Genomic DNA, 22,184 nt, shown 5'->3' with positions numbered 1-22,184 from the left:
TTTTCCTGTTCACTTTAGCTCATTCCACATTGACTTAGGGTCCATTTTGTCTAAGACCCACAGGCCTTAATCCACCTTCAAGGTTGAAGTCAGAAGACAAAGGCTCAGTGGATGTTTCTGGCTAGGACTGGCATTCTGACAAGTCTCCATATGTAGATGGGTACTGTGTCAACCAGCTTCCACAGTCCTGAATCTGCTTTGCTTGCATCATTGCCTCTGAAGTTCCTTCACTAATAGTTCTCCTTCAGGCAGAATCTGGCTTTTTTTTTTTTCCTAATGAAAGTATATTGCTTCTTTCAAACAAGTAAGGATCCCACCCCATTCTGTATCCAACCAAAGTTCCTGGTCTCCTGGATTCTCCCCTGGGGGCTAGAGTTGAATTTCTACACTAAGTTCCCAGTGGAGGTTTGGTCTCCAAATGAGATGTTGTCATAGTTTCTAATTAAGATTAACAGCAGTAATAGGCTTCTTAAAGTACCAAAGCATAGCAATACCTTCCTGAGGGAGATAGTTTGGGGTGGTGCAAAAAACATGGGTTAAAGAGGTCAGATGGTCAAGTTTTGCTTTCAGCAAATGTGCACTGAGTGCTCACCATGGGTGGAACTGGGCCAGGTGCCATGGAGGTAGAAGTAGCAAGCTGGCGAGGAGCTCAGTCTGGTGGGAGAAAAAGCAAATAAACAAAGAACCACTGACAACCATGTGACCTATCCTAGATTGGAAGATGGTGATGTCAGCCTGGGCTCTACCGCTTCCTGCTTTAGTGAGCTTAGAAAAGTTGCTTAACCTCTGTGACCTCAGTTTACAGATCAGGAAAGGACTATACTTTGAGTTATTTGGCTTTAAGCATTTTTTTCATATATTATCTTTTGAGTCTCATAATCACCGTATCCTGTGAAGTGTGTAGGGTGCATAATAGCAGTAATTATAAGAGTACAACAATAACAATAATATATACCTTTAATTGAGTCCCGGTACTCTGGGGCAAGTAATGTACCAAGCAGTTTACATACATTATTTAATCCTGACATCAGTCCTGTTAGACAGGTATTATTATCTCAGTTTTACAAATGAGGAATCTGAAGCTAATAGAAGTTCAGTAACTTGCCCAGGATTGTATTTAGCTACTGGAAGAGCTATGACTAAAACTTAGTACTGTTTTGGTTTTGCACCAAAGCTGCATTGTTATAGTGTGTTATTATGATCTCTGTTGTCTACATGAAAAAAACCTGAGAAATCAAGTAATTTGCTTATAGTCACCCAGCCAAGAAGCCACAGAGATAGTATTCTAACAGAGCTTCTCAAGCTTCAATGTGCATACAAATCACTTGGTGATGATGTTAAAACGCACTTTGATTCAGCATATCTAGGGTAGTGCTGTTATTGTGTATTTCTAACAAGGTCCCAGGAGATGCTGCTGCTGATGGTCCTCAGAGAACACTTTGAATAGAAAGGGCCCAGAATACATTGTTTTCTGATCTTTAGCAGGGCTTTTCTGCTCCCCAAGCTGCCATATTCCCTCTTAAGGTCATTGTGAAGGTCGCATGGAATAACAGATGTGAAAACAACTTAATGTAAGTTTCAACTACATAGTAATGCATGCTTTATGGTCCCTATGTTGATATGAATCAGCTGTGACTCTCTCTGCAAGTAACAGAAATTCATCTCCATTAAGCCTGTTGGCTTAAGTTAAAAAAAAAAAAAAAAAAGAATTTATGGATTCATGTAAATGAAAAGTCCTGGCTGCAGGTACGGCTGGATTCAGGACCCAGAGACCCTCATTAGGACTTGGTTTCTCTCCACGCTGCCTTCCGCTCTTTTGGCTTTGTTTACTGGGGGCTCCCTGGGATGGGCCGTAGCAGCCCAGGCTCTCTCCTCTAGGTGGCATGATGGCTACAGTGACCTCAGCAGCTCTTTCTCCCCCTTCCATTTCCTTCAACAAGAGAAAGCCAGAGTTTTTTCCTAGAAGCTCCCACAAAAGTCCTGAGACTTTTGAGAGAGTCGCTCTGACTGGACTAGCTTAGCACAGGTGCACGTCCCTGAACTCATCTCTGGCCAGGGCTAGGCCATGCTGTGATTGGCTGGTCCTGTGCCATCTGCTACATCCTCAGAGCTGGGGCAGAGACCCACCTAGAGCTCTGGAGCAAGATGAGGGAGGAACAGCTGCTATCAGGAGGAGGGAGAGTGGCTACTGGGAAGGTACAGGGCAAACACTGTATCCATGAGTGTCTCTGGGCCAAAGGGGCTGCATATGAGGTCCCACCAGGGTTTGCAGAGGTGGGGAGAAATTCTGATTGCTCTTTCTCCTCTAACTTTATCTTTTGCTCACCAGGCAAAGTATAGGGAGAGAAAGGAGAGATTTTAAGGTATTTTTCATTTCCTCTCTTGAATATTTCTTCATGCACATATCTTATCTCCCCATATACTTCCTGTGGCAAGGGAGTTCCTCAGCTTATTTGAGGCAGAACCTTTCACCTGATAGATGTTTAATAAATATGCAAAATGAATAAGAAAGAGAAAATCTGAAGGAACAATAAAAAGTGAGCAGCCTTCTTCCTGCAGACCTGGACAAGATGATTGGAATATATTCTGGGTTGTTCGTCAATAAGTATGGAATCATTATCTCTTTGATGCAGAAGTGAACTTGGAACAATTTAAACCAGTGTCTCCCAGTCCCTTCATCAGAGAGTCATCAGGGGATTTTTTGTGTGGGGAGTCCTCTTGCCCAGAGATTCTCTTCACTAGGCTTGGGGTGGGAATGAGACTTCCAGGTGCTTTTGAGGGCAGAGGGCCTGGTTTCAGAGCCACTGGTCTTGCCAGCCTCCTCGGAACAGAGAGGGCTTCTGGCCCTGGGAAGCAGTCTTGTGAATGGTCCATGGTGCTCTCAGTTGGGAAGATGATTGAGAGTCTTCTCTATGTACTGATAGTTCCAAAGCATACAAGGCGTGGTTCTCACTTGGGGAAGAGTTCACTCTCCAACTGGGAGACAAATTATTCTTGTGCAAAATTACACAAGATTTAAACATGAGTGCATAAGTACAGGAGCTACCAGAAGTTCCATGGCAAAAGGCAGTGTGACTGAGGGGTGTGAAAAAGGGAAGAGATTCCTAAACAAGGCCTTGAAGAAGGGGAGAATTAGCTAAAGAGAGACAGAGCTTCCAGGCAGGAGTCGGGTGAGTGATGATGTCGAGCCTAGAAAGCCTGGTAATGTTGAAACAGTCAGGGCTGCCTTGACAGGATCTGGCTCAGATGAGTTCTGGGCTCATCTAGAAGGTTTCAGTGTCTTCCCAGGACTCTTGAAGTGTGTAAAACAGGTGTGGAGTTGTCAGAGGGCATGAAACTTTCCAGCAGCTCCCTTCATGTTGGCCAAGCACTCTGTGACTTTTACGGGTGTAGCCTGCCATGCCCTGAGGCTTTTGGTGGATGCCAGATGGGCCTCATTAACCCACCTTTACAGGTGGAGAAAGTGAGTTTCCCATAGGCAATAAGCCTTGACCCGGGGTGACCTAGCCAGGTGCGGGCAGGGCTGGGGCTGCTCTTCCCAGGTTGAGATTCCTAGTGGTGGTGCCTCCCTCTTAATATGCCAGCACTTTTCTAGGACTACATGGGGCTTGAATCTCACCACTGTCTTAAAAGCAGCAAGATGTGTTAACTCTGAGCACTGTAGATGGTCCCTTGTGGGGCTATTGAGCAGGATCATTGTCATCACAGAATGGATGTAAAGATAACAATGTCTGACATTTGCTTCAAAATAATACAGCGGGTGGGGAAGGAGGGTGGCGAGTACAGATGTGTATTAGTCCATTCTCACACTGCTATAAAGAACTGCCTGAGGCCAGGCCGCGGTGGCTCACGCCTGTAATCCCAGCACTTTGGGAGGCCAAGGTAGATGGATCACTTGAGGTCAGGGGTTCAAGACCAGCCTGACCAACATGGTGAAACCTAAACTAAAAATACAAAAATTAGTCACGTGTGGTGGCAGGCACCTGTAATCCCAGATACTCGGGAAGCTGAGGCAGGAGAATCACTTGAACCTGGAAGGCGGAGGTTGCAGTGAGCCAAGGTCGCACCACTGCACTCCAGCCTGGGACACAGTGTGAGACTCCGTCTCAAAAAAAAAGAACTACCTGAAACTGGGTAATTTATTTATAAAGAAAAGAGCTTTAATTGGCTCATGGTTCCACAGGCTGTATAGGAAACATGGCTGTGGAGGCCTCAGAAAACTTACAGTCGTGGCAGAAGGCAAAGGGGAAGCAGGCATGTCTTTCATGGGCAGGGCAGGAGTTAGAGTGGGAGCAGGGAGGTGCTACACACTTTCAAACAGCCAGATCTCATGAGAACTCTATCATGAGAGTAGTACTAGGGGGATGGTGCTAAACCATTAAAAACCACCCACATGATCCAATCACCTCCCACCAGGCCCCACCTTCAACATCTGGGATTACAATTGAACGTGAGATTTGGGTGGGGACACAGAACCAAACCATATCAAGACACAACAAGATTAGTCATCACCATTGGCTCAAGATGGGTAATGGATTCTTCAGGGTTCAGTAAACCATTCTCTCTACTTTAGTGTATGTTTGAAATTTTCTATAATAAAAAGGTAACCAAAATTTTATCATAGACCTACTCTTTTCTCTCCCATTTCAATTTTTCTGGGGTGATTACAGCTTTGTTTCACCTGCCCTCTTTATGCCTTTACCCACAGGATATAGAAGCTGGCCAAAGAGGAAGGTTGAGAGAATTTTCTTAGGGCTTTCGGAAGTCAATTCTCTTATTTGAAAATCTTAGGCTACTTCTGTCCCCTTTTCAGATGGCAGCTGGCAGCTGGTCAAGAGAGCACCAAACAATTGGCAATTACCACCTAAAATAGCAGAACTGATGCTCTGTTCCTCAGGAGGGATCACAATACCTGGGACCACTAGTCCCAGCATGTAGTATTTGCAGATTCATATTCATTCTCTGCAGCCACATCCTTCCAACTCTCCAGCAATGCATCTTGGGATGGGTATTAGGGAGCACCTGCTCCATGCCAGGCTCTGTGCTGGTGCTGTCTGTGTGAAGATCATCAGCCCAGGGGTCCCCTCACTGGGGACCTGGGATCCGGATAGAAGTAACTCCAGGAGGTATGGGCTGAAAGTGACCCCAGGAGGAGTTTCAGTGGTTAAGAAAATAAGGGGCAGAGGAATGTTTAAGCCAAGGAGAGGCTCTTCTAAGTCCACTCTAACTGCACCTCTTTGATGCGTGGGAAACTGCATGGGCCACTAGAGGATGTTTTCATCTGCAGTGTCTGATCAGCCTGCTCTGCCCCTCATCGGGGGCACCCCTGAGAGGAAGGGTCTGGGGGTGCCATCTGTGATAACCAAGGTGCAGAAGGGACCAAGAGCTCGTGGAATGCCTCTGGCCCTGACATTGGCCTGACCTGCTCCTGCCCCCATGAGCCTGAGCCCCACCCTCATAGTCACTCTGCCGTGGGTAATCTGCAAAACCTCAGCCGCTCCCTGCCAAGACCATCCTCCTCCCATGTCAGTCTTTCCTGGATCTGGGCTGGAAGGAATAACCAGGAGGATATGAAGTTCCAGAAGAGCAGAAGAAAACTGGAACCTTAGGGACTCTTTTTACAACAGAAAGCTCCCCATCCAACTCCCATGGGGAATTTTATTTTTATGTTCTGAAGAATTGCCATATACATTTATTCCAGTTTGGGGGCACATTCTTTAGCCTTTGTCTATTCTACCTCGGCAGTGCAAGCCACAGATTTGGGAGGGAGCCGGGGTGTGGCTTTCCTGGCGATGGCAGATCTCATGACATGGTCTTGGTCCCGATGACTCCCACCAACTTTCCCAAGTTCTGCTGCTCCCTTGGTGCCTGTGCGAAGGCAGTGCTGTGACAGGTCCTTTCAGGGACCAGCCATCCCAGCTGGCTTTCCCTTGGTGATACAGTAGCCGGAGTCCATTGTGTGGCCCAAGGTGGGCAGGCAGGAAGAAGACCTGCTTGGTGGGATCCACATCAAGTGCAGTCAGCTCCAAGTGAGCCTTCTTCTTCTACCCCAAGTGACAACCAACCCTGGCTGAAGGACCAGTGGTCTCTAGCCACACGGTGGGCTGGGACGAGACATCCTGGGCAGCAGTTTTCTTCTTGGCCGACACCAACAGCCTTAGCTTCTGTCCTTGTTTGGCCTTGGTCTGAGCAAGGTCCAGTTTAAGCGGCTGAGGTGCTGGAGGCCAGTGCGAGTTTTGGGTGATCTGGTTATTTGTAGGTGGCACTTTCATGTGCTTTATAGAGGGTCGATGTCTACAGCTCCAGTTTGACATAAGGGACCATTTGCCAAAGTTGTGGTGCCTTTTCTGGTGGATATCCTGCCCAGTGCGAAGTTCCTGGGCCTTTTCTTAAATGCGGGATTGGCTGACTTCTAAAACCTCTGACTTATTCACGAGCACAGATGAAGGAGTCACTGCCTTCTCTTTGACTTTCTTTCATTTTGCATCTCCATATGACAAGAGGTGAGGTCCCTCCCTCACTTGAACATTTTATATCTCTTTTCTGTGTCCTAGCCCTGACCTCTCTTCCTGAAACTGCAGGCAGCTCCTCCTTCATTCTCACCTTTACTCTGTGTTTTTCCCAGCCCAACCCTCTATCTCAACAATAACAGATAATCAGCCACGCTACTCAGAGCACTTATACCATGCTAGTCCAGCTAGATCACATCTCTGGACCTGAGTTTCCCATCTGTCAAATGAGATACATGATGCTTTTTAACATTTGTATGGCTCTTATTGCATGATTTAGCTGGGCGTGGTGGTTCATGCCTGTAATCCCTGCACTTTGAGAGGCCAAGGCAGGAGGATTGCTTGAGCCTGGGAGTTCAAGACCAGCCCTGGCAACATAGTGAGACCTTGTCTTTTATAAAACTTAAAAAAATTAAAATGGTGTGCCGGTAAGCCCCTGTAGTCCCAACTACTTTGGAGGCTGAAGTGGGAGAATCACTTGTGCCTGGGAGGTTGAGGCTTTTAGTGAGCTGTGATTGTGCCATTGCATTCCAGCCTGAGTGACAGAGCAAGACCCCGTTTCTTAAAAAAAAAAAAAAAAAAAAAAAAAAATTGCATGATTCTTTGTAAATTACATAGCAAAAATCAAGGAAAAAAGTTGATTAAATTTAATAAAACTCATTATCAAAAGTTTACATAGACTGACGGTTTTTAGTCTTGGTCTTTAAAAAAATCAGCTTTATTTTTTGAGATATAACTCACATTCCATAAAATTCACTCTGCTTGGTACATTTTTATTTAAGGGATGAATTCTGTATAGTCTTTAGGAAGATGCTCCTGACTTGCCTTTTGTGCTTATGAATTTCTTTTTAAAAATCATTTATTATTTATTTATTTTGGTTATCGTGTGTCCATTGTGGGTTTAGGAAAGGGCTTTGGTTGGGAATGGGGGGCTGGGGTTGGTCCTGTCCTGGCATAGCCACGGTCTAATGACCCTTGGGAAGGATGGAGCCCTGGCTGCCTACTATTCTCAGCTGTGAAGCCTGACTCCCAGCTTATGCCACCCTCCTCACAGATTTACTTTGAGCATCAGCTGATGTCTGTGCATGAGGTGTTGAAGGGGGCACAGGGCATGGAAAGCATGGAAAGGAACTTGGAGTTAAAATACCTGGTGTCAGGTCCTTATTCCTTTCACTGTCTGTGTGACCTTGAAGTGTTCCTTAACCCAACACAACTCCGAGAGTCACCAACTGCATGGAACACAAGGTGGCTGGTGACCCTGGAACTGTGCAGAGCAGAGACCCTGCCTCAACCTCTGGCTCTAAGTTTCCATAGATATAAAAGGTGGAGGCTGCCGTCAATAATCTTCAAGTCTCTCCAAGTTTACAATGCATGCCTGCCTTCCTTCCTTCCCTCCCTCCATCCCTCTCTCCTTTTCTTTCTTTCACATTTTAATTTTTTTTTATTCGGGCAGAGGTGGGTATTAACAAATGCTGCTTGTCTCCAGCACATGGATGTGAACACCAGGCTCCTTCCTTCCCCAGTTCAATGGACCACTCAGTGTTCTCTGGGCCACTCAGCCCTACCCAGTTCAGCATTATACTCACACTCATCCATTGGATTACACCTTTTGTCTTCCCCACACAAAGCATTTTTTCCCTTTTGGTGGACCAGGCAATGAATGACCCAGGTCAGAGCTGCTTCCCTCTGGTGTTTGCAAGGCCATCTCTGATCTGATGGTGATCTCTCTGACTTTGCTAGAAACCCGGGAAGGCCGTGGCTGCCATCATCCAGGACATCCATTCCCAGAGGGAGAGGGACGTGTTCCGGGAAGCAGACAGGTGAGGCCCCAAGCCCTAAGTCTCCAGGCAGGTCCTGGGCAGTGGGAACACGCTCCTGTTTCTCATTCTCAGGGGCATTTGAGTCACGCTGTGCCCTGCTCTTGCCCGTACTCCACCCATCTGCTTTTCTGGGTCTCACTTTTCCATGTTCCCCATGAAAAACACCAGTCCAGTTCAGACATGCTGCTCTGGTTAACCTCAGGAAAATGCAAAATGCTGAGCTTCCCTTCAGCTCCTCCCCCTTTGTTGGAAAGTAATATAGGAAAAGGTCTGTTAATATTTGGCCCTTTGGGGCAAGTCTACACCCTACTAAAACAGCCTAAAAGTAATGCGTGTGTGTGTGTGCGTGTGTGTGTGTGTGTGTACGTGTGGCTTCCGTTTAGAACCAGCTCTTGGTTTTTCATGAGTTGAATGTAGATGTAGGAAGTAAAATGTAGATGGTTAAAAGAAATCAGTTATTTGAACAGTCACTTTCTCTGAACATTGAATATATTCAGTTTTCCAACCCATTTCTTCCAACTGAAGTTTGTGATCAGGCCAAGCTGGGGCTACAAGTTGACCACTGTCACTCCCTGACAAAGACAGTTCCTGTGGAGAACCAAGGTGGAAAACTGCAGGAGCAGACACCTGGCTGGCACGTCCTGGGATTCTTTCTGGGGTGGCCACAGGCGGTGCTGTCACTTCCCTGTAGAGGGCACAAGCCCAGGCTGTTTCCCCCATGATGGTCAAGGCAGCCTGGTCCTAGCGAGATGCATCTCAATGTCCCCTGGTCAGTGAGGGCTGCGTGGTTTTCCTGTATTTGGGAACTTAATGAAAAAATGCCCATCCCTTTAGAATATCAGATATATGACTCAGTTGACCTGTTTGATAACCAAACAGCCTTCAGAGTGTATGTGTATATGTGTGTGTATATCTTTGTATGTAACTGTTTAGGCTGGGAATCTTTATTTGTTTTAGTTTGTCTGTTTTTTTAAAAAAATTGTGATTATTTGGGTTTTTTAAAGACGTGTAAAGCCTGTAATTCTGCAACAGAGTGGAGGGGGTTTAGGAAGTCTTGCTCTGAACCTTACACAGGTTGGGGTGCTTGTCTGGGTTTCAGTTTCTTCATCTCAAACATGTGTAGGTCAGAGTTCTAGAGTATCTTCCAACCCTAAAATACCTTCCTAATTCTTTTTTTTTTTAACCTCTGAGCCTGCCCTCCCCAATAATTAGCATCCCTTTTCCATGCATAAATTGAGCTGAGAAATAAATGAGAAAACTGGAGGCTAAGAGGTACAGCCCAAATGTAGGAGTGGCTTCAAGTCTTGTAGCTAAGAGGTCGGCTAACGGCACCCAGGGTTAGGCAGCCTTACCCACTAGGCTGGACTAGGGCAATCTTGCCCCCCAGTGCCCACCCCGCACACCCCCAGGAGGAGAGTCAGAGGTCCACTCCCTGAGCATAGCTCCCTTCCAAGAGAAGGCAAGCTGGAACCGAGCCAAAGCAACCCAGTTCTTCTTCCTAGTTCCCAGGAACAGAATGAGTAAAGGGACAGAGAGTGGCCAGTGCTGTGCTTAAGAGAAGTCCTCTGCACAGAAGCCAGAAGGGAGGAAAAGGCTTTCTCCCGAACCGCTCTATGTGGTTCTGTAGAGTTGGGAGTTAAAAGTGTACACAGTTACATGCACAGTATATCTAAGAGAGAGACTGTGTGTATCTGTGTGTGGGTGGGGTGGGATGGGAGGCGTGAAGATTCTAAATCCTGCTCCTTGGTTCCCTCACAGATATGGCCCAGAAAGGCCGCGGTCTCGTAGTCCGGTGAGCCGGTCACTCTCCCCGAGGTCCCACACTCCCAGCTTCACCTCCTGCAGCTCTTCCCACAGCCCTCCGGGCCCCTCCCGGGCTGACTGGGGCAATGGCCGGGACTCCTGGGAGCACTCTCCCTATGCCAGGAGGGAGGAAGAGCGAGACCCGGCTCCCTGGAGGGAGAACGGGGATGACAAGAGGGACAGGATGGACCCCTGGGCACATGATCGCAAACACTACCCCCGGCAACTGGACAAGGCTGAGTTGGAGGAGCGACCGGAAGGAGGGAGGCCCCACCGGGAGAAGTACCCGAGATCTGGGTCTCCCAACCCGCCCCACTCTGTGTCCAGCTACAAAAGCCGCGAAGATGGCTACTACCGGAAAGAGCCCAAAGCCAAGTCGGACAAGTATCTGAAGCAGCAGCAGGATGCCCCCGGGAGGTCCAGGAGGAAAGACGAGGCCAGGCTGCGGGAAAGCAGACACCCCCATCCTGATGACTCAGGCAAGGAAGAGGGTCCGGGGCCAAAGGTCACTAGGGCCCCTGAGGGCGCCAAGGCCAAGCAGAATGAGAAAAATAAAACCAAGAGACCTGATAGAGACCAAGAAGGAGCTGATGATAGAAAAGAAAACACAGTGGCAGAGAATGAGGTAATGATCAATTTCTTCCCCAGGTAAGGCGAGGCAGGCCCTGAAGGAGAATAATCATAATAATATAATGAGGATGAACGTTTATTGAATGAATGAACATTGACTGGCTATTTACTATGTGCTAGGCACTGTGCGAGACACTTTATCTCAATGAACTCATTTAATGCTCACAGGTTTTGAGTACCAACCTTTGAGCTTGGTACTATTGTTATGCAGATGAGGAAACTGAGGCACAGAGAACTTACGTTATTTGTCCAAGAACACACAGTCAGGAAATGGCAGACCCGGAATTATACCCAGGAGATCTGGCCCCAAATCCCATGGCACCTGTTGCCTTTACTGGAAGTTAGGGCGGGACATGATGGAAAGGCCTGTAGTCCTGTTCGTCCAGTAGGGAGTGGCCCTGAGGTGTTTGCACCCAAAGAGCCTCCCAAGGGAGATTAGATCTTTAGTTCATTCTGTCCTCCCTCCTGCCAAAAGCATTTACCAGTCCTAGAACTCTGATGAGAGGTGGTGAAGGAGAAGCAGTCACCACCCCCTAAATTAAACTGGGTGCCCAGAGCTGTCCACAGTGTTTTACCTCCAGTCTAATAAAAATGCACGGTGGCTGGGAACAGTTGCTCATGCCTGTAATCCTAGCACTTTGGGAGGCCGAGGCAGGCAGATCACCTGAGGTCAGGAGTTCGAGACCAGTCTGGCCAATATGGTGAAACCCTGTCTCTACTAAAAATACAAAAATTAGCCAGGCAAGGTGGTGCACTCCTGTAGTCCCAGCTACTCAGGAGGCTGAGGCAGGAGAATCACTTTAACCCGGGAGGCGGAGGCTGCAGTGAGCCGAGATCATATCATTGCCCTCCAGCCTGGATGACAAGAGCAAAACTCTGTTTCAAAAAAAAAAAAAAGCATGGCAATGTCTGGCACCTTCTTTCCAGCATCTGAAAGCTCTGAGGGCTTGCAGCAGTACTTCAGTTCACACAGGGGCGTCACAAGTAGGGTTCTGGTTACCAGGTTTATATTCTAACTTGGCTTACACTTCCTCCTTGCCAGAGCCTTCTATATTTAAGTAGGGGTAGGATAAGTGAGGTTTGGCAATACGCATAAGGAGCCTAATTTTTAAAATCCTCCACACATATCTTCTAGTCATTCTGACCTGGGAGTTGGTGACAATACTAAGTGCAAATAAGGAGCCCAAATCTCTACCCCATGAACACTGAAGAGTCACCTTTTGGATACTACTTCAGCATTCATTCCGACATGTATAGATGGAGTGCCACTTTGCCAGGTGGTGTGCTAGGTATAGGCGAGCCAAAGGTGAATAGGACGTAGTCCATGTTATAGCAGAGACTGAAGTCCAATGGTGGAAACAGACCTATTAATATAAAAATAATTTGTATACAATGGGACTCATGCCAGCATTTACAGCGGATGAGCTGCTCTGTGGGCAATTATTAACTCTGCACAGGAACAGGAAAAGAGCTGCTCAGAGAGGGTGATATTTGAGCTGAGTATTAAAAGTAGAAAAAAGCAGTTTTGGGTTTTTTGTTTTTTTTTTTTGAGATGGAGTCTCACTCTTGTCACCCAGGCTGGAGTGCAGTGGTGCAGTCTCAGCTCACTGCAACCTCTGCCTCCTGGGTTCAAGCAATTCTCCTGCCTCAGCCTCCTTAGTATTTGGGATTACAGGTGTGCGCCACCATGCCTGGCTAATTTTTATGTTTTTAGTAGAGACAGGGTTTCACCATGTTGGTCAGGCTGGTCTTGAACTCCTGACCTCATGATCCTCCTGCCTCAGCCTCCCAAAGTTCTGGGATTACAGGCGTGAGCCACTGTGCCCCACTGAGGTTCTTGATAGAAGCAGAAGCAAGGGCAAAAGTGAAAAAGAAAGACTGTTTTGAAGAACCTGGAGATACTCTGCATGGCTGCATCTTTAGGGTATATTAGGGCTAATGTTTTTAAAGAGTAAAATCATGACACTGATGCACATATATAATGAATACATGTCAAAGGTTTTATTCAACTCATTAATTAATGAGGGCATCATGAGATGCAAAAACCAACTCAAAAGAGAATCCAAAGAGCAGGCAACATACACAGGCAATCAGGAATGCTAAAATGAATTTGTTAATAGGTGTAAAAGTGGCCCCTTCCCCAGGGGACAGGGAATCGGTTGCATCTCCAGCAGAGACAATTCATGTGCATCTCTAGGAATAAGAATCATTTGTATTAGGATCTGATTTCTGCAACTTATACAGTTGTAAAATAGCTCAGTTCAAGATAATGAAAGGTTCAGACTTCTATAGAATCAGATGCCCTGAAAGGATGTGCTAGACAAATGCCCAGCATTCCAGCGAAAGGACACCCAGTAGTCTTTTTTTGCCCATTACAAAGTCTGCCACAATTTTTCCTAACTGGCACAGCAGGGGGAAGAACAGGAGATGAGATTAGGGAAGAGAGTGAGACTCACGGAAGACACGTGTGCCTCACCAAGGACTTGAACTGGATCCCAAGGACCTGGTGAACCAGTGGATATTTTTAAAAGTATACGTGCTTGGTGGTGTCCAAGTTGCTGGTGATGGATGATGGGCAGAGAGCAAGAGTTGGCAGGGGCTCAAGGAAAGCCTGGGCTTCATGTGGATACCATCAGCCTGCCAACCCTCTCTCCCTCAAGGCTGAGAGGTGGAGCTGCTTCTTGCACTTCTACTCACACTCCCGAGACTGCTCCGGCAACCTCATTTCTTCTACTGTTTACCACCCTACTCTCATCAGTTTGTATAACATTGCTCATTTAAGGTGACACTATGTGTCAGCCAAAGAACCCCTGATGGAAAAAGAATCTCAGAAAGCCCCAAGAGTTTCCCCACAGTTCTGTCCCTCAAGTTGGTTCTGCCTCTTACAACCCTGGAGTGGGGTCAGTAGGGACTTACTGGGGCCCCTCACAGATTGTTTCTTTAGGTTTGGAGCCAGGCAGTCCAACACTGTGTGTTGGAATGACAGCAGAACACAGAGTATTTTGCACTGTCCTCAAACTCTGTATGATGAACTCAAGAAAAGCCCAGACCCCACAGGGCTGCCCCAGGAGTCAGATAACAGGTGGCAACTGAACTTGGGAATGAAGGCAGCAGGGCTTGCTGTTCTTCCAGTGCACCAGGCACCTCCCGCCCTCAGCGCCTTTACAGGCGTTGCTGCTGCCAAGGAGCCACAAGTCTTCCTGGCTTGCTCCTCACCTCCTTTGTCTTTACTCATGGCCACATTCTCTATTCTCCCTGGCCACTGCATATGAATTCAGCACCCCAACCTGCTCTTCTCCCTCCCACCACTGCAGACCATCTCAACACCCCAACCCCCTCCCCTCCCCCCGACTACTGCAGACCATCTCAACACCCCAACCCATTCCTCTCCCTCCCCACCACTGCAGACCATCTCAACACCCCAACCCGCTCTTCTCCCTCCCCGCCACTGCAGACCATCTCAATACCCCAACCCATTCCTCTCACTCCCCACTGCTGCAGACCATCTCAACACCTCAACCCCCTCCTCTCCCTTCCTGCTTTCCTGTTTTTGGTGGCATTTACTACCTTCGAACCTATCACTTAATGTCTTTATTTTACTTAGTGTCTATTGTCACCCCCAGCTCCAGGTGTAAACTTCACAAGGCAGAAAGTTTTGTCTGTTGTGTTCACTGCTGTGTTCCCAGTCCCTAGAAGAGGGCTTGGCACAGAGCAGGTGTCCAGTGAGTACCTGTTGAAGGTATGATGGATGGAACCCAGACTCTGGAGGCAAAGACCTGGCTTCTGAGAACCAGGTCAGACCCTGCTTTCTTCTGCCTTACTTTTCTTGTTTGTAAAATAGGTGTGATCACAAGGCTGTTGTAGTACTTTACAGAACTCATGCTCATTAAAAAATCCTGAGCTCTCTGGAGAAAGTGCCCATGGTTGAGAAGCCAGTGTGCCTGCTGCTCCGTGGTGATGGGTGGCCACGTCCATACCTGAGACCCAATCCTGGCCACAGGACCATAAAGAGGAGGAAAGAAATCAAGTCACAGATAAGGAAAACATGGGGAAGAAACACTGCTACATCCTACTGGGAGGGGGGTTCGAGAGCGGCAGGACCAAGTGCCTAGGGAAGGGAAGCCAGACTAATGACAAGTGGAGCCAGGCCAGCGTGATGGGACCATGGCTGACTGAGAAAGTGGTGCCATCTGTGGGGCTGGAGCCACTGCTCAGCTCCATTCTACGGCTGCCATGCAGGAATGCATGCCACGCTGTGAAATCTCCCTTTTCTTAGAGCAAGACAAATGTCTAGCATAAACCAAAACATACCTGTGGGCCAGATGCCATCTAGAAGCCCCAGAGTGTAACCCCTGGTATAACCAATCCATAAGAGGTGAAGATTTTTAAAACCCTTAAGCTTCAGAGCCTGGACAAGACCCAACCATGCAGGAAGGCAGGCGAGAACTTCTTATTCACCCCACCCCCTTCTACCAATTTCATTCTTTTATTGACCAATATTTGTGGAGTACCTGGCACTGGGACTACAGTTAGTGACACTGAAATGACCCCTGGGCTCATGGAGCTCATAGTGTAGTGAGAGAAATGCTAATCCAGTGATTTCTTAAATGAACAGAAGAGCTTGAGTATTAAGTGCTAAGAAGGAGATGAAGGTACACAATGCTGTGAGTGCCTGTGATAAATCTGAGGCTTCTCAGGGTTAGGCTGTGCCTATTGAGATTTGGAGGCATGGTAAGTACTGACTGGGTGAAAAGGAAGCGAAGACAGAGGAAGCAGCATGCACAAGGGCCTCCAGCAGCTCCAGGGGTCCAGGGTTGCCATAGCAGAGAGCTGGCATTAGAGTAACAGGAGGTGAGGCCAACTTGTCAACAGGGCCTACACTATGCAAGGCCTTGTAGGCAGGTTGAAGATTTTTGCCTTTATCCTAACTGCCAGCGGAAGCAAATGAAGTATTTAAGCAAGAAAATACAGTGAGGAGGCTGGACACAGTGGCTCACGCCTGTAATCCCAGCACTTTGGGAGTCTGAGGCGGGCAGATCACTTGAGGTTAGGAGTTCGAGACCAGCCTGGCCAACATGGTGAAACCCTGTCTCTACTAAAAATACAAAAGAAAAAAAAATTAGCCAGGTGCGGTGGTGGGCACCTGTAATCCCAGTTACTCAGGAGGCTGAGGCAGCAGAATTGCTTGAATCCAGGAGGCAGAGGTTGCGGTGAGCCAAGATCGTGCCATTGCACTCCAGCCTGGACAACAAGAGCAAAACTCCGTCTCAAAAAAAGAAAAAAAAAAAAAAAAGACAATATGGTGAGGATGTGATCACTTTTGCGTTTTGGAATGATCATTCTTGATTGCCTTGGGAAGAATAGATTTTTGGGGGAGGGTACAGAGCAGAAGTGGGAGACCAGTTTGGAAGTGGTTCGGTAGCCTGGGCCCTGTGGTGGCAGAGCCCTGCTTGCAACAGTTGGTGTTTCAGTCTCAGTCTGTGAGCTGCTGTGGGCAGCTGGGGGCACCTGTTGCACCCATCTGTTCCACTTAAGCTGCTGCTCTCTTCTGGAAGTGATCCCACAGCAAAGGGAAGCTCTGAAAGCTTGTTTCCTTTGCCTGCAGGGTGGAAGAGCAGGGGTCTGCTTGGTGGAGGGCTTTCAGCCCGGCTAGCAAGACTGTCCCTGCCTCTCCCAGCTTGAACTGAAGGGGGTCCCTTTACTGTGTTGATCTGGGAGTGTGGCTGCAGGAACTGCTTGGGAAGGGTAAGGATTATTCATTTTGAAAAGAGAGGGCCATGGATAGTTGATTCAGGGAGATAAAAATAAAGTCACCTGTTGGTAGAAGCTATAATAGCTAAAAAGGTATCTGTAGCTGCTTTATACTCAGGCTAGTGCAGTAGACTTCAGCAAGGCTTTCAGTGGAATCTTCCATAGCAAACACTGGAAACAGAAAGGACTTGAGGTTTTGAACCATGTGTCCCTGTCTGGTAATAACTGGTGAAACCAGTCAGCCCTGAGCTTCTGTTCCAGCTCAAGGGGGTGTGTCTGATTGTAAGAAATCAGAACTAGAGTGGTTTACTTCAAACCAACCTCAGCCAAGAATGTCCTAGAACTGCAACTTGCCCCTCAGAAAGCCCAGGAGTAGTCATTGATTTGGTGGCCAAAGTTTAAGTCATGGGAGAATATCTCCCAGAAACTCCTGATGTGGGGATTGGCAAAGTTTTCTACAAAGGACTAGATAGTAAATATTTTAGCCTATGTGGGCCAAGAGGCAAAATTGAGGATTTTGTGTAGGTACTTCTATAATCACTTACAACGTAATTATGTAAACATGTAAAATTCATTCTTAGCTCACAAGCTATACAAAAACAGGCTGCAGGTCAGATTTGGCCTGCAGACTACAGTTTGCTGACCCCTGTCTTAAAGGTTGGGTAGAGGCCCTAATTCTCAAACCAAACACCTGCTTTCAATTGTTCAGTTTCACAGACATGCACACTACTGTGAGGGCCCTGATTTGGGGGAAGGGAATACAAGGAAGGAGGAAAGGGAGTGTTAGTTTTGGCTATCACTCTGGGATAGAGGGCAAAAGAAAGGTGTGAGGGCACTCTGACTGGGTGACAACGCCCTTTCTACCTATAAGTGTCCTGAATGATTTTTTTCATAGCCAAGATGACTCTGTTGGGGAAATGTCACTGTGATGGTTAACCCCGGGGTCTTGGCCAGCCCAAGCCAGTTCAAGTTTAGCTGCTTCTACTCTGCAAAAAATACCCAGTTTGCCAAGTATTTCTGCCCCCTAAAGACATCAGGCCAGGCTTCAAGACATTTCTCTGCCTCCATTTGTCTGTGTGACTGTGAGCAAATTACTTAACCTCTCTGAACCTCAGTTTTCTAATCTATAAAATGAAGATGCTAATAGCACCTGCCTCTGAGGGATTCTGGGAGGATAAAGGAAATGCTGTATGTCAAACCCATCTGAGAGCTGGGACCTGCATTCAATATCATTATCATTCTGTTTTTCTTCTCCCTGTCACTGCTCACTGTTGATTTTGTTTGCTCTGTTCTTCCTTTGGTAAGGCTGGAAAAGAGGAACAGGAGGGCGTGGAAGAAAGCCCTCAATCAGTGGGCAGACAGGAGAAAGAAGCAGAGTTCTCTGATCCGGAAAACACAAGGACAAAGAAGGTAAAATTTGTTTCAGATTCTGCACTTCTGCCATGAAGGACTGAGTCACAGGAGTCCCCCTTTTGCCCGGTGATGTCCTGCTGGATGGAATATGGCTGAGACTCCACCATTAGTTCCATGAATGAACCAGTCCTCCTAGCACTACTTTGGAGGAGTGGCTGTGCCTGGAATCTTCAGACAGTTTTTACTGAAGCGATCTTTACCCACATGTCTGGGCTCTGCTCACTCTCCAGCAACTTGGCTGTGTTCCTACGAGAAAACATGTGCCCAAAAAAAGACTCAGGCTTCAGAGCCAGGCTCCCAAAATAGACAAGTCCCTTGGCGGGGATGGGCAAGAAGCTGCTTTGGGCACTTAAGCTGGGACGCTGACTTCAGCAGGCCCAGACCCTAGGATTAACAAGCCATCTACTATGCTCGTATAGATTGTTTTACTTAACTAAAATGAAAAATCCAGTTACAGTTCTCCTGGGCTGGGGCTGCCACAACAAAAAGAAATGTCCTTGAAACAGGGCCATCTTCGTGCCTTTCCGGTCAGGAGAGGCAGGAGAAATGAGTATCGCTGGCAGGGAAGCTGATCTCCTAAATCTGTCTGTGGAGTCAGGAGTCCATGGGCTGCTGCAGATGCCAAGGGGAAAGTTCTAGAAGGGGCCTAGTAGGAGCTTTGGCTGTGGAAGTGTATGTACCCCTGCTGGTAGAGGGTGCTTGGGGGGAATTTTGTGAGGGGCTTTGCTGCAGTCACATTTAGTGATGACCCAGACGCAGGAAAGATGCTCCAGTAAGTATTTAGAGTTTATAACTTCATTATTCATGCATTCAAAAACTGTATATTGAGCACCTATTATCTACTAGGGCTTGAAATTCTTTGTGTGACTTTAAATATGGTGGATTAAGCATTAAGGGCCTATTCCAAACTTTGAGCATCACCCTAAGGATGAGTTGGTGCTGTGGGACTTGAGTGGTTCGCAGTAATTGTACCAGGTAGAGGTAAGAATGCTCAGATTCTTCCTGATTTGAGGGGTCCTTATGGCCAAGTCTTGTGCCTTCCAGTTGAATGCTCTCAACCACCCTCTGACCTGCATTCTGCATTTTTGTACAGGAACAAGTTTGGGAGAGTGAAAGTGAGGCAGAGGGGGAGAGCTGGTATCCCACTAACATGGAGGAGCTGGTGACAGTGGACGAGGTGGGGGAAGAAGAAGATTTTGTCATGGAACCAGACATCCCAGAGCTGGAAGAAATTGTGCCCATTGACCAGAAAGACAAAATCTGCCCAGAAACATGTCTGTGTGTGACAACCACCTTAGACCTAGACCTGGCCCAGGATTTCCCCAAGGAGGGAGTCAAGGCCATAGGGAATGGGGCTGCAGAAATCAGCCTCAAGTCACCCAGAGAACTGCCCTCTGCTTCCACAAGCTGTCCCAGTGACATGGACGTGGAAATGCCTGGCCTAAATCTGGATGCTGAGCGGAAGCCAGCTGAAAGTGAGACAGGCCTCTCCCTGGAGGATTCAGATTGCTACGAGAAGGAGGCAAAGGGAGTGGAGAGCTCAGATGTTCATCCAGCCCCTACAGTACGGCAAATGTCTTCCCCTAAGCCAGCAGAGGAGAGGGCCCGGCAGCCAAGCCCTTTTGTCGATGATTGCAAGACCAGGGGGACCCCCGAAGATGGGGCTTGTGAAGGCAGCCCCCTGGAGGAGAAAGCCAGCCCCCCCATCGAAACCGACCTCCAAAGCCAAGCTTGCCAAGAAGTGTTGACCCCGGGTAACTACCTCCCCTTTCCTCACGGGTGGTCGGGTTGATTGGACTCCTGCTCACCTGATAAAGTATGAGCATGTGCAGGCTGGAATGAACATAAGTAAGGTTTCAAGTAGCATTAAAGCGGGTGCAGAAAGTGATTTAGCAACAAAGGCAAGCCTCTAAAAGCCTGGCTAAACTGTTAGCGATTTTAGGCAAGTGGTGTAAAGGAAGTTAGATAGGAGGCTGCATGTTTTCTGAGAAGCAAACTCAGGGCAGACTTCTCTGCATTTACAGGAGCCCAGATGGTCTTGGATAACTAAAATTAGACTGAGTTATCAGCAAAAGGAGATCAGGAGGAGCCTCATGCCTGCATAGCAGAGGGCCACCCAGGCTGTTATTTCTGTGATAGGGGCAGGAGTAGGGGAGGCAAGAAAGGAGTGGAAGGAGAAGGAACAGAGGATGCCTAAAGGGTGTTCCCCTTCTTACTGCCTCAGACCCATTTTTTGCTAGGGTCTGACTGTGATAGAAGACTTGTTTCAGGATCTTCTCTCACTCCATTGGAGGTGATGTTTTGTGCCTATGCCCGGCACTGTGACATCATGAAAGAGAGAGTTTAAAATAGGCTAAGCCCCGTCTTCTCTGCCAAGTGGAACCTAAGATCCATCAAGGGCTTTGGGGGGAGGGAGGGAGAGTCGCCTTTAAGATTCTCACTGTGAAGATAATTAGGGATTTGCTTTACAGAATGCCTGTAGCACACCAGAGGTTGAAGTGAGAGTCGGGGGCAGAAAATACAGAGGAAAGGCTTAAAAATGAACATTTCAACACAGAGCCCTGTGGGTGGCATGAGCCGTTAGGTAACTGGGAGGCTTGGGATTTTTTCCATGTCAAGCTGACCTGAGCTGTTTTTTACCTGCATGGATCTGAGTTTCCATGGAAACCCCGCCGTGAAATGCCTTCTTGTTGCTAGAGAAACCCTGAGGCCCAGGCTCTGTCTAGAGAAGGCAAGAATAAAGGAGCAGTGAAATCTTCACCTCATTCTAATCAAGCCCCTTTTATTTTGCAGTATAGGTCTCAACATGTGCCAGTGTTAGAGGCTCATTAGCTGACCCAGTGTTTGGGGTTCATATTTAATAACAGGTTGACAAGCTTGGGAAGAGAATGGCATTGCCTGTTTTGCTAGCCTCGGTGGACGTCAGCGCAATTTTTGCCCGTCAGTAATTCCTCTGCCTGCAGAGATGGAATGATACTGAGATGGGAGGCATGGGGGGTGGGGGGTGGATCTTCTCAACTGAAGGCTTCAGCAGCCCATCCCCCTGGGCCAAACGCAAAGATTCGGCAAGTTTTATTGTGTGTGGCATTCTTTTGGTAGTGGAAAAAGCTCCTAATGACAGTGCTTTGGTTCTAATTAGCAACCATTGCCCCAGCCTTATGTGATTAAGCAGTCCAAGGGACAGTTCCCAATCATACTATGCAGGGATAGAATTTCAGGGACTCTTTGAGACATGTTGTATTTCATTTTTTTTTTTTTTTTTTTTTTTTGCCTTGGTTCATGTTTTGCAGAAAACTCCAGGTATGTGGAAATGAAATCTCTGGAGGTGAGGTCACCAGAGTACACTGAAGTGGAACTGAAACAGCCCCTTTCTTTGCCCTCTTGGGAACCAGAGGATGTGTTCAGTGAACTTAGCATTCCTCTAGGTAAGCAAAACACACAGTCTTTCCTGAAATTCAGGTCTAGGAAATAACAGTTCCATAGCAACCTCAAGAGTTTGAGAGGGCTTTTTGTCATTTTGTTATTGACATCGTTTTTTGTTCTTTTGAGACAAGGTCTCGCTCTGTCACCCAGGCTGCAGTGCAGTGGCATGATCTCAGCTCACTGCAGCCTCAAATTCCTGGGCTCAAGTGATCCTCCCACCTCAGCCTCTCGAGAAGCTTGGACCACAGGTGCACACCACCAGGCCCGGCTAATTTTTTTAATTTTTTTTTTTTATTTTTTTTGTAGAGATGGGGTCTCCATATGTGGCCCAGGCTGGTCTTCAACTCCTGGGCTTAAGTGATCCTCCTGCCTCAGCTTCCCAAAGTGCTGGGATTACAGGTGTGAGCCACTTCACCTGGCCAGCCTATTGTTATTTTAAATGTGTGATGCAATAACCTAGATTTGCAAGGGGCAGCTGTAAAGTTTCTTGCAATTTCAGTCTCCCATAGTAGACCAGATACTCCATGAAAACAGGCCTTGAATAACACTGCCCTGGGACCCAGAGCTAAGAAGTCCTGTTTTTCCTGTCAGGGAATGCTTTATTCTTGATGACATGGAGCCTTTAAGCCTAGCCTTTATTTGGGCAGGAAAGCAGATGCCCAGCAGCCTCCTTAAAGTCAACAAAAATGGACCTCGTCTGCTATTGTTCATTGCTCTAGCCCTTCCCAGAACAATGCTACATTTTTTTTTTCTTTTCTTTTTTTTTGAGACAGAGTCTGGCTCTGTCCCCCAGGCTGGAGTGCAGTGGCACTATCTCGGCTCACTGCAAGCTCCG

General features: G+C 47.5%; 1 protein-coding gene across 1 annotated transcript in view; it reads left to right on the top strand.

The window, feature by feature from the left end:
* Positions 1-22,184, top strand: part of RBM20 (RNA binding motif protein 20) — a 191,804-nt gene that overhangs the window by 154,408 nt on the left and 15,212 nt on the right. The window contains exons 8-12 of the mRNA XM_032178034.2: positions 8,250-8,329; positions 10,088-10,757; positions 17,819-17,923; positions 19,020-19,680; positions 21,217-21,351. Of these exons, the coding sequence (XP_032033925.1) occupies positions 8,250-8,329; positions 10,088-10,757; positions 17,819-17,923; positions 19,020-19,680; positions 21,217-21,351 (1,651 nt within the window). The remainder of the gene's footprint in view (positions 1-8,249; positions 8,330-10,087; positions 10,758-17,818; positions 17,924-19,019; positions 19,681-21,216; positions 21,352-22,184) is intronic.

Source organism: Hylobates moloch, unplaced genomic scaffold, assembly GCF_009828535.3.
Source record: "Hylobates moloch isolate HMO894 unplaced genomic scaffold, HMol_V3 SCAFFOLD_3, whole genome shotgun sequence".
Classification (NCBI taxonomy): Eukaryota; Metazoa; Chordata; class Mammalia; order Primates; family Hylobatidae; genus Hylobates; species Hylobates moloch.
The sequence above is the reverse complement of the archived record's forward strand: the minus strand, read 5'-3'. Positions and strand labels throughout refer to the sequence as shown.